The following is an 11,857-nucleotide window of genomic DNA, read 5'->3' as shown; positions in this document are numbered from 1 at the left end:
TGTCAGACTGCCAGCACCCCATCCCCATCGGGCACAGGATCCACACGTGCAGACACTCGCTGCTCTCGTGAGCAACAGCAGCAGGTTCCCCAGCAGCACCATGCCTGTTTCAGCAGTGCCACACACAGCTTTTCAAAGAGGCCTAGGGATTTTGGTACAGCTACATTTATTGTAGCCTGCAGTCCTGACCCCACACTAACCAAAGGACCTAACCCTTTCCAGTCACCCACCTCTACAGTTTTTCCTTATAATAAACAGAGGATTTTTTTCTAAGTGGTGGCCTCCTTATCACACCCCCAAGAGCACTGCCATCCAGCTCGCTCAGCAGGGCACCCAGCACCTATCCTCTTCTCCAAATAACCCCCAGGCACTGCCCAGCTCCCTGTTCCTGGCAGAGCTTGTGATGCCTGCACCCAGAGGAGCAGCACCCCGTGCCTCCCCACCCCAGCAGAGTGCCAGCCCTACTTTGCCGTGCCCTGCCCACTTTTATAGCTGTGCCAGCCCTGCTCCAAGTGCCTGTGCTTAGCTTGATTGCATGACTTTTAACCCTTGTCGCCCTGCAAAGGAAGGGAGCTGGTATCTGTAGCTGACACACAGTAATTCCTAAAGGAGGACCAAGCTGAAATGCATTGCTTAGTTTTGTTAGATGGGCAGTCTTGTTAAATTATCTGGAGAAAGGTTAACTTATCTGAAAACTCAAGGAAGCTGAGTGGCTCTGGCCAGAAAACCTGCAGGGCAAAGGTGATGGAGCGGTAGCGGTCCCAGTTACCCTGAGCTGCCCATCCAGGCTAGGAGCAAAGTTTCTCACTTAGCTGGCTGTGCCACGTTCTAGCCAAAACAAGCAAACAAGCTGCAAAAGCCTGAGTGGAAGAAAGGAACGGAGTGCTATTTTAGAGGTGTCAATGTAGAGATCGGCAGAGCCGAATCAGATGCACCAGCCCCATACAGATGTTTCTGGTTCCCGTCTTATCACACAGGTTCTGCCCCATAATCCACCCCTCAGATGAGCTCTTTCCTCTTTCCACCCCTTGATTTTGTAATCTCCATGACTGCTTCCCTAGCCATAGATGACCCAGTGGAAGCTCTGGATGCTCAGCACCCCGTTATCCGCCCGATCCCTCACGTCGCAATCCTGCGGGATGAATTCACCCAGCTCTTTAACGAGGATTATGAAGAAGAGGAGGAAGAGATGGAAGCAAGAGGAGAGCACACACTTTCAGAAAAATTTGGTGGGCATTTCACAGCAGTGGTAAATGGTATACTTTTGCTTATAAGCCTCCAGAATTAACCACACGTGCTGGGCACACCGGCAGCATACATCGGGTACCCTTTCTGTGCACACAGACCCCGTGCACAGCACAGATGCTGTTAGCTTTGCTGGGGGCTGTAACATCAGGGTTTCTCTGCCCAAACTCCCCGCGTTGCTGGAGCAGCCCTGGGGATGGTGTCTCACCACGGCTCCTCTTGTTGCAGTCTGCCTGGAGAACACCTTCGGCCCCGACTGCAGCCTGACGTGCGAGGACTGCCAAAACGGGGGCACGTGCAATGCCGAGGGGACCGGCTGCGACTGCCCGGCCGGCTGGAGCGGGCTGCTCTGCAACCAGAGTGAGTGGCGCTGCAGCGGGGCAGGCCGGCTGCCCTGCCAGCCCTGCCTGCCAAAATTGAGGCGAAAAAGAGGAGAATGCACCAACCTCCAGTTGGCCAGATGTAGCACTGGAGCCCTTTGCTTCTCTTTATTTTTTTCTCTTTTATTTGCTGTGTTTATCTTGGCAAAGCCTGACTTCCAGGCACCAGCCAAAACGCCCAGTTTCCTACTTCTCATTCCCAAATAGACCCTAAGGCATTTTAGTCTGTGGGTCAAACCTGCAAATATACATATTTGGTGTTAAATCTGAGTTAGTGTCCAGCTGCATGTAAACCTACTGCCAGTGTATTAGGCTTTGCATTCAAAATATGCAAAAAATATTTACAGTATTAATAAGAACCCTTTCAGTGTCTCTTCCCATAAACTTCTGCCGTAAGTAGAAGCCTTCTTGTGCTTGAGAAAGAATTAACCTGCTTTTCTAGTGGCCCAGATAAGGTTATAGGTTATGTCTGCAACTAAAGTAAGGAACTGAAGTTATGAAAATCCGATGTCCTCTGTCCGTTTGCTCTTTGCTCTTTTGCCCCAAGAAGGCAAAACGCTTGCTGCCAAAAACAGCCGAGCCTGCTCCCCGCCTGCGAGCCCGTAGCCCCTTGCTGCCCTGCTCCGGCGGCGCGGGAGCAGCGCCGCGTCCCGCTGACCTCTGCCATCCGTCCCCAGCCTGCCCGGCCGGCACCTTCGGGAGGAGCTGCAGCCAGGCCTGCCGCTGCCTGAACGGGGGCACCTGCGAGCCCAGCACGGGCGCCTGCCGCTGCCCGCCCGGCGTGGCCGGGCCCCGCTGCGAGGACGGTAAGAGCCCGGGCAGAGGGGGGGACAGCGGGGCTCTGCGTGTCCTTCTCTCCACGCGTCAGCAGCGCCTTTGCTGAGATTTGGTGAGCGGGTGCCCAGCCATCCCTGCTGCCGTCAGACGTTCCTGCTGGGCTTCTCCGGGGCCTTGGGAGGTTTTTCACAGAGCCTTGTGTTGGTCCCTTTGGAGCTGCTGGCTGAAAGCATCCTTGGATCATCCCAGTGTCTGAGGGACCCCGATGCATCCCTGCTCCATCCCTGCTCGGTGTTTCTCTCTCCCAAAGCGTTAAAATCTGGTGGTCACAATCTAAAAACACAGAAGCAGTGAGACAATAAGGGATTCAGACAAAGTGGCTGCAGACAAACGGTTCGGAGCATATGGAAACTATTATTGAAGGAGGAGACCGAGGCAGACTATAAATGAATGCTGGAGGTACCCGGACCTCTTCTCTCTGTAGGAAGGAGGTGATTGGGGGGTACAGGGAAAGAACAGGCAGGTAATATTAACGTCGGCAGCGAAGAAGTGATGTGATGTCCCAGGGTGGCACTTGCTGCTCTTCAGCCTGACGCTGCTGCCGCAGGGGAAGGCTTGTGCTGCCTGGCCAGACGCTGGCTGCAGCTTTCTGCTGGCACGGAGCGTCTGCCATCTGCTTCTAATATTAGGATCTTCAGCACGAAAGAGAAAGAGCAATCCGTGTATTCCCTTAGTAGTGCAAACACCACTGTTGCCTATCGATAGGAACAGCCTCATGGTTTACTTGGTCACGTACGGCGGAGCCGGCTCCCCGGAGCCCTGCAGCCAGGTGCCCAGCACAGCGCTGCCGTTCCCAGCCGGGCTCAGCACCCATGGGTGCCCCAGGGACACCGCAGGTGGCTGCAGAAGGGCAGGCGAGTAAGGCAGTCTGTACTGCCACAGGGACGGGCTCGATTTGGAGCTGATGCAGGGAATCTGATCGCTCTTATCATCCCCTGTTGCACAGGGACACGGGCACATTGTGGTCAGAAAGCAATTCCACCCTCGCTGCACACTTTGCCTAAGTTCATGGCATACGGCTCTGGTTTTGCTGTGTGTTTTTCCTGTGCTCTGATGGACATAAAATGACAGGCCCGCATTTCCTCATCCTCCCAGAAAATCTCTCTTTATTCGTTACCAGGGTGCCCTAAAGGATTTTTTGGGAAACAATGCAGGAAAAAGTGCAACTGTGCCAACCGCGGTCGTTGCCATCGGATTTATGGCGCCTGTCTGTGCGATCCTGGCTTGTACGGACGGTACTGCCATCTAGGTATGCGTGTCCTTACCTTCGTTACGAGATGAATATTATTCTCAGATTACAGCCCCTTTAGGTTCCTTCCCTGGGAAGGGTCAGTGCTGGGTGTTGGCAATGGTTCTGTCCCTTGTCTGTGATATTTGGCTTTCTGTGTCACCTGCTGTCCTCCTCCTCCCCACCCAGCTTGCCCCAAGTGGGCTTTCGGCCCCGGCTGCTCCGAGGAGTGCCAGTGCGTGCAGCAGAACACGCAGGACTGCGACAAGAGGGACGGCTCCTGCCGGTGCAAGCCCGGCTACCACGGCACGCGGTGCGAGAAGGGTGAGTTGTCCAGGAGCGCTCACTGTCATCCCCCTCCCTCCTCCCGCAACCTCTTTTCCCCTAACTGATTTCCTTGGGGAAAAGCTCGGCTCACTTTCCGTCCTCCTAAGACCTTCTTGCCTCTTGCTGCTTCGATTAGGAGCAGAACTTGTTATCAGAGGGAAGCGATCCTGGCAGTAAAAGCAGGTGCTGGAGCTGTGCCCAGCTGCTGGCTCGGCAGGGTGCTGCACGGTGCTCCTGCCTCTCCCAGCCTCTAATACCAGACCTTTTCTTTTCAACTCTCCTCATTAACAGAATGTGACCCTGGCTACTACGGAGATGGCTGCAGGAAGAAATGCAGCTGCTCCCCAGAAGTGCCCTGTGACCACGTCACCGGAGAGTGCAGGAAGGAGTGTCCCCAGGGCTACCATGGGGACAACTGTGACCAAGGTAAGGCCACGTGAAGAGCGGGGGCCCTGCAAGGCAAACATAAGCTTATTTTTGTGTGATGCTGCTTGGAAGAGATCAGAGTTGCTGCTGCTGGACTAGCGATGCTCACCTGGCATCGGGTGGTCGCTGCTGTGCCATGACACACGGACACTGCCGCAGGGGCCCAGCACTTAGCTCCTGTTTACTTCTTCCTTCCTTCTCTGAAGGTTTTGTGACTTCCAGAAGCACAGCTGGAGGCGTTTCATCTCTCACGCCACCAGTGTCCCAAGCTCCTGCTTCTTGCTGGAGCCCTCCGAGGTTCCCCAGCCGGCACGCTCCCGAGGAGCCGTGTACACCCAGTGTTCCTCCCACACACAAACTGTTCCTTTGCAAAAACAACATGAAAGGACTTCCACATTTCCTCCCCGACTTTCAGACCTCCTAGCCCAGATCTAGTGAGTGGAAATTTGAAATGGCTTCAGATGACACAAGAGCTGCCACTCGCAGGTCTTTATGAAAAGCCTGTGATCTCTGAAGAGCAGGGAAACAGGAATTCGCAGGCATAATGATCCTTATTCAGAAAAGAACAAGGTCTCGCTTTATCCTGCCACTTGGGCATCTCTGCTTTTGCAGATGAAGGTGATAGTTATCTAGCTATCTTTTTTCCTCCCTTTGATGTCTTTTTGCTTCCAGGCAATCAATCCCCAGGAGAATGGTATCATATTTTCCGTTCTGTTCGCTATCCCGTATTGAAGTTCTATTTGATCTGCAAGTGTGAAAGAAAATTTAATTCTTCATTCATATTAGGATTTAAGCTTCTGCCTCTGTATGAACCCTCCAGAGCAGCTCTCTGCTCCTCACGTAAAGGCCAGTTGGCAGTGTGATAACTGAGCTACATGGCTCTGGGCATGCAGTATAGCACTGAGGGAGCAGATTTTTAAGATCCTGGGAGATAGGTGGGCTGTCAGAGAGCTCGACTGTCTTCCTGCGAAGGTGTTTGAGTGTACCTAAAGGCAATGAGTCATTGGTGTGAAAGTTGAGGTGATGATTACAAAGCACGAACACAGTTCCTGGAAAATAATGGCTTGTGCCAGCCTCGGAGCTGAGCAGCCACTGAAAACCATGCTCCCATCTCGTGAGGTTCCTTCCTTCTCAATCACACTTCAGCTGGTGGGATCCAAGCGAAAATGTGCAAGGCTGGACTCGTGCAGTGTCTGACGTGCTGCACTCAGAGAAGACTCGCTGCACCCAGGAGCTGGTGTTCGGCATCTGAATTTTGATCCGAGCATCCCAGGAGTTTCTGCACTGACTTACATTTGCCCGAACATTCCATCCACACCCAACCCAGAAATTATAACTATTAGCCTAATTAAGTTACTAGCATGTGATTATCTTGCACAACACCATAGCTGATAGAACATAGCTGTTCTGTTGGTCAGAGCAAAAGCTGCAGATTGTCACGAGCAGTTCCGAGGAAACAAAACAAGTTTTACTTCTGGTAATATCAATCTTGGTTCTCTGTTCTTTCTTCAAAGCAAATGACAGCAAATAGTTTCTCTTGCTAAGCCGCATGCCTGCAGTCTGCTCTCCCTCCCTAACGTCCTCGTACCAAGGAATGGGGTAGCTTAGCTTCTGGTTTAAGAAAAGAAGTGGCAGAAATGAAGCACTGGGCAGCCAAACGTGCAATGGGGAGGGACGGGGAGCAGGAGCCGTGCTGCCCAATCTGCCTGGCCCTGGTGAAGGCAGGGATGGTCCTGATCCTCCTCCTTCTGGGCTCGTTGGCGTTGCTGCAGAGCCTGGTGTGCAACGCAGCGCGGGCACAGCGATGGTGCCGCAGGTGAATCCTCCCCTTGCGACCATTAATGTCACCCCTTCCATAGACAGGCTTTCCCTCTGCAGAGCATGGCCGGAGGAAGGAGGGGAGATGCTGGTGGCCCTGCGGCAGCCCGGGAAGCCCCCGGTCCAGGTCCTCCACGTGGCGGGACGCTCGGTGCCCGCGCAGCCGCAGCTCGCCAGGGCTCGGCGCGTTCGGCCAGGGATATTTTTAAAAAGAATAAGAAAGGAGCTTGAGCCTGTAGGGGGGGGTCACAGGAAATAACACAAATATTTGTATAGAAATAGTAGGCTTTTGGCTGTTGTTCGGATCTGGAAATGATTAAAGGGTGAAGACAAACATCTGCCATCAATTAGCACAGAGCAGGAATAACAAAAACTCCACTGTGTCACTTGAAATCTACAAGCTAGTGTGCTTTTTCCTCCATTAATTATGAACGCTGGTGCATTTGTATCTGCCAGAACCTTTTGAAACATTGGCTTCAGAAAGCGAAAAGGACTGCAAGCATGGAATGCTTCGGGGGGGGGCTCAGCTAGGTTTTCAGCATCTCTGGGCCTGAGACCCTCAGCCTGCGTGCGTTTAGCTGCTGACCGTATCACTGGGCACAGAAAGCAAACAGAGCTTTCTCCTGCCAGCAGCATCACTCTAGCACTGGGAGCAGCAAGAAGGAGAAGCGCTTACTCCTCCCCTGGGTGAGGATGCTCCTTCTTTACTGCTTTTCACCAGGGTCCCTGCCGCGCCAGGCGGGTTGGCAGCGCCTCGGTCAGGGGCTGGGGAGCGGATCTCTCGCAGCACCCAGGGCTTCTGACCGCTGGCTGCCTGCGAATGGTCCCTCCGCAACCACACCTCGGTAACCCACGGCTCTCCCACTGCTGTTTTCAATGCAGAGTGTCCGGAAGGCAGGTTCGGAGCTGGCTGCCTGCTGCCCTGCTCCTGCAACGGGGCGCCCTGCGACCGCGCCACCGGGGAGTGCGTGTGCTCGGCGGGCTGGACGGGACACGACTGTGCCCAAGGTGAGGAGGTGACAGGGCTATTACTGTTATTATGGCTGTTATTATTACGTAGGGCTGTTATTTTTATTCTGGTAAAACTCGTTTTAAAAACATCTAATGCGGTTAGGACCATCTCCATGGAAATTTAGAAAAAATGCAGCTTTTGATGGTAGGTCTTGAACAATAGCCTCAGTTTAGCTCTGTTGTTGGAGCTGAAGGGAGCACAAGCAAGGAAGCAAACAAAGTGCAATAAAAAAGACGAAGATATTTTCAGTTGTTGCAGTCCTTAGCATAGGCAAGGAATCGTTCTTTACAGTTGTGGATTTTTTAATTGCCTTCACCAAATTAGCCTTCAACTGCTGGAAAACGAGAGAATCTTAAATTAAAAACTTTTACGCTCTTATATAGCATTACAGCAGCTGGAAGTTATTAGTCCTGTATGGATGTCCTGCTCGTAATAGTTCGACTGAGCAATAAAAGCACGTGTGCGCAGCGCTCACCATGCAGTCTGAGCTGGCTCCGGGCCCCGCAGCGCTGAGACGAGGCGTCCTGCCCTGCCTTTATCAGTTCTAGCAGTTTGAGTCTCCTGCGCAGCTGAAGGCGGCTCTTGGAAGCGCGAGCAGCGTGCTCGCTAGCAGTGTGACAACGGCTCTGAGGGCTCTTGGCCAGAAACCCCATTTCCTAGCAAGGAGCAGTTGTAGCTCCCCAGCAGTAGATGCGAATCCAAAACTGACATGAGATCCCTGGCGTGAGTTCAGAGCAGCACTTACTGAGGACTCCCGTGCTGTTTATAAAACAAACGGGACAGTGTTGTCCCTACTCCTAGCCATGTGCTCCCAAACAAAAGCGCGGGCGCTGCATAAAGCCTGGGCACGAACAAGACAGGGAACCCACCGCCGTTCACAAGAAACCGGCCGTCTCACCCTTACCCCTCTGCTGTAGGTCCCAGCCCCCTGCCCCGGGGCTTTGCAGCCCCTCGGTTAGCAGCACCTCTCCTGGCGTGCCCTCGGGGTGCTCGGACCACGCCGTGGTCCTGCCGTGCTGCTGGGTGGAGGAAGCCGGCACGGCTCCTGCCTCCAGCTGGCAGCTCTCGCCCTGCCTGCACTGCTTGGTGCAGGTGCTGAGCCGCCCGTGCCCCCTCTGCCTCTGCTCCAGCCTGCCCCGAAGGCCGCTGGGGCCTCGGCTGCCAGGAGCTGTGTCCCGAGTGTGCCAACAACGGCAGCTGTGACCCCGCCACGGGAGCGTGCGTGTGTCCTCCGGGCTTCACCGGCAGCCGCTGCCAGGACGGTGAGTGCTGGGGTCACGGTGCTGGGTGCTGGGGTGGTGGCAGCGAGTGCCGTGCCCCAGGCTCACAGCAGGTTTGTGGTTCGTGTCTCTGCCTTGGCAGTGTGTCCGCCCGGCTGGTATGGCCCTGCCTGCCAGCTGAGCTGCAGCTGCGGGAACGAGGGACATTGCCATCCCGTGACGGGGACGTGCAGCTGCGCGCCCGGCTGGACGGGCCACGACTGCCAGAGAGGTACGGTGCCCTCTGCTCACCGCGCATCGCTTGTAGGGGACACCAAGGATCAACCACGGCAATCCCACACTCGTGCAGCATCACTCCCTCGGTCCCCGCAGCATCTGCTGCAGACCCACAGCCCCGTTAGCCCTTTATTAGCCCTTCTGCCTTCTGTTTTAAGCAATGGGATAAAACCCCGAGGGGGAAGAAGAGCTGTTCCCATGCCCTTGCCCACCGAGGGGCTGCACAAGGGGTGGCGCTGAGGCCGTGCTCCTCCCGTTGCAGCCTGTGACGGGGGTCGCTGGGGCCCCGGCTGCGCCAACGCCTGCAACTGCAGCAGCAGCGACGGGAGCTGCGACGCGGTGACGGGGCGCTGCGCCTGCGACGCTGGGTACACCGGTGTCCGCTGCGAGAAGCGTGAGTGTGGCCAGTGAGATGCCCAGGCCAGGGCATAGGGCACGGGTTTGGGTTCTTGGCATTTTGGGGAGGTGTAAGGTGGGTGCTGCGGGAGGCTTTTGGGCACAGAAGGGCAGTCCTCGTGGCTCTCCGTGGTGCTGTGCCGGTGGGTGGCTGGGTGCTCTGGGTACACGGCTGTGAGGAGCCCCCTGATTACAGAAAATCAGTGGCCAGAGCCTGTTTTCCTGTTCCCAGCCTGAGCTCCCTGCTTAGCCCAGCTCCTGGGCTCCTCAATGCCGTTTGCTTCTGCTTCCTAGAGTGCCCAGAAGGATGGTTCGGGGCCAGCTGCCGACACCGGTGTCAGTGCGAGCACGGGGCTGCGTGCGACCACGTCAGCGGGGCGTGCACGTGCAGCTCGGGCTGGCGGGGGACCTTCTGCGAGCACCGTACGTACCCGCCCCGGGGGCCGCGAGCTGCTGGAGGCTCCCACAGCCCCCGGTCCCCTCGCCGAGGGGCTGCGATCCTCCTGGGACCCCCTCACGGCACAGGGGATCCAGCAGGGTGGTGACGGGGGTGGCCGCATGCCCACAAGCTGCTAAGTCTTTGCTTTTAATTCTGAAGGGAAAAGGTCTGGGAAAAAAAAAAAAAAAGGAAAAAAGACTGACCAAACGTAGACAAGGAGAGTGTGCACGGCTGCCTGCGTGCGTGCACACGTTGCACACCAGGCCTTGGTACACTACACTTCACTAGGAGCTCTCCTGGTGCTGGACTTCTGCATGGAGATGTTCTGGGACTTTTCTCTTGTGTTTTCCACAGCCTGCCCAGATGGATTTTACGGCATCGAGTGTCGGGAAGCCTGTGAATGCCTGAACGGAGCCAGCTGTGACCACGTCACGGGGCAGTGCCGCTGCCCCCCCGGCTGGGCCGGTCCCCGCTGCGGCCACAGTAAGTGTCCCACGGCCACAGTTAGTGTCATACAGCCACAGTAGGTGTCCCCATGGCCCTGCACGTGGAGCCCTGGCCATCCCCTGCACTGGTAGGGCACAGAGAGCAGAGGGTCAGCTCTTTGTCTCTGTGTGGGAGTTAATTCTGTGTGGCACAGAAGTATTTGGATCAAAAAGCTTAAGTGCAGTGATGCAGCTCTCCAGCAGTAGGTTCAGGGTGTCCGTCAGTAGGAACTGGCTTTGCTCCTCGCCCAGAGCAACGTCAGAGAGGAGCCTGGAGCTGTGCAGACCGCAGTGTGCGTGGCCTCGCACGGCCTCGCCAGCTGCCTCAGCTACAAATACGTGTGCGTGTGTGTGCTTGTGCACATGCATTTCCTATGTGCATGTGTTTAGCTAAGACTGCTGACAAAAGTACACAACCAAAGATAAACACCCTGGAAGAAATTCTCACTGCACAGAATATTCTGCAATTTTTTTTTTTATGAAGTGTTGGCACCGGTGACCCAAACATGAGAGGGAAAAACAAAAATAAAAGTGGAAAAAAAAAAGTGGATGCGTTTTTTTTGCGGGATGCACGCAGCTTTGCTGTTGCTCTGGCATCAGGCATGAAGAATTAATGCAGTCACTGATGCTCAGGGCATTAAGAACCACATTTAAATCTTTCTGCAAGGGAGGAAGGAGATTGTCAGCAGACATAGCAGCCCCCCGCCGCCCTGCTGGCTTCCCTCTCAGAGGCATGTTCTAGTTCGTGTCCTTTTGATTGTATTTTTGCGCTAAGAATAGCCCTGCCAAACAGAGAGCGTGCCCCCCACCATCCCATGCCCTACATAACTTCACATTATCCCAGGCTCCGAGGGAGGCACTGAGATGCTGGCGGAGCCCTTGTCACTCCTGCAGCTGTTTTCACGTGTGCCCAGAAATCCGAGTGCCACCACGGGCGATGTCCTGTGCCGCATCCGTTAGGACTCTGGGGAGGGAATGCCAAAAATCTCAGAAGGGGCTCTGTTCTTACACACACTTTATCCAAGCTTTGTAGACTAAAACAATTCAAGGGTGCTTTGGGCCCGGGTTTCCTGGTGTTTACCTGAAGCAGATCCCTGGGGGGGGCTCTTTTGGCGGATGTCCCCTCTCTGGGGGGCTGAGCACGTTGCTGCTGAACGTGGCGATGCCTTGGGCACCCAGCAGAACGGCGTCCTAGCAGATAAATGTGGTAACATTAAGGATAACCACAGTGCCCACGTGTGTCTGGCTGTTTGAACGTCAGCCACACACGTTATTTCTCCGTGTAACACCATAAAACCCAGCCACACAAGCGGCCCAACGCAGCCAGGGCCCGTTTTGGTCAGTCGGTCTCTGGTTCTTCTCCTGGACAAGTGGGACCATAGTAGGAGCCTTGACGCCATAATTCGTACCGGTATTAACTCTTGTGCCTACTTCTGATCCCCTGAAGCGTGCCAGGAGGACAGGTACGGCGAGGACTGCAGCCAGCCGTGCAGCTGCTCCAACAACGCCACCTGCGACCACGTCAGCGGCCGGTGCCTGTGCGCGGCCGGGTGGACGGGCCCCACGTGCCAGCAAGGTAACGCGCCTGGGGCCACCTCCTGCCCTGCCCGCGGGTGATAAAGTGCCATGTCTCTGCGCGGGCTGGAGCTTTCAGTGGAGTAGCAGCTACAAAAAATAGAGACAGATAATGCAAGATTGCAGGCAAGACCATAACCTTATTGATGCATTCACAAGACAGAAGCCAAGAGGTCGCCTTCACCCAGTGTGC

The 11,857-nt window shown here is 55.2% G+C and overlaps 1 protein-coding gene across 5 annotated transcripts in view; it reads left to right on the top strand.

Moving 5' to 3' along the window:
• Positions 1-11,857, top strand: part of MEGF6 (multiple EGF like domains 6) — a 78,837-nt gene that overhangs the window by 58,840 nt on the left and 8,140 nt on the right. For all 5 annotated transcript variants that reach the window (XM_066982014.1, XM_066982015.1, XM_048067476.2 and 2 more), the window contains 13 exons: positions 1,062-1,229; positions 1,474-1,605; positions 2,303-2,431; positions 3,583-3,711; positions 3,880-4,014; positions 4,309-4,443; positions 7,144-7,269; positions 8,404-8,535; positions 8,636-8,764; positions 9,032-9,163; positions 9,460-9,588; positions 9,959-10,087; positions 11,537-11,665. In XM_066982014.1, coding sequence (XP_066838115.1) covers positions 1,062-1,229; positions 1,474-1,605; positions 2,303-2,431; positions 3,583-3,711; positions 3,880-4,014; positions 4,309-4,443; positions 7,144-7,269; positions 8,404-8,535; positions 8,636-8,764; positions 9,032-9,163; positions 9,460-9,588; positions 9,959-10,087; positions 11,537-11,665 — 1,734 coding nt within the window. The remainder of the gene's footprint in view (positions 1-1,061; positions 1,230-1,473; positions 1,606-2,302; positions 2,432-3,582; positions 3,712-3,879; positions 4,015-4,308; positions 4,444-7,143; positions 7,270-8,403; positions 8,536-8,635; positions 8,765-9,031; positions 9,164-9,459; positions 9,589-9,958; positions 10,088-11,536; positions 11,666-11,857) is intronic.

Source organism: Anser cygnoides, chromosome 23 (assembly GCF_040182565.1).
Source record: "Anser cygnoides isolate HZ-2024a breed goose chromosome 23, Taihu_goose_T2T_genome, whole genome shotgun sequence".
In the NCBI taxonomy this organism is placed as follows: Eukaryota; Metazoa; Chordata; class Aves; order Anseriformes; family Anatidae; genus Anser; species Anser cygnoides.
Note: the sequence above shows the minus strand (reverse complement) of the source record. Positions and strands in the feature narration are given on the sequence as shown.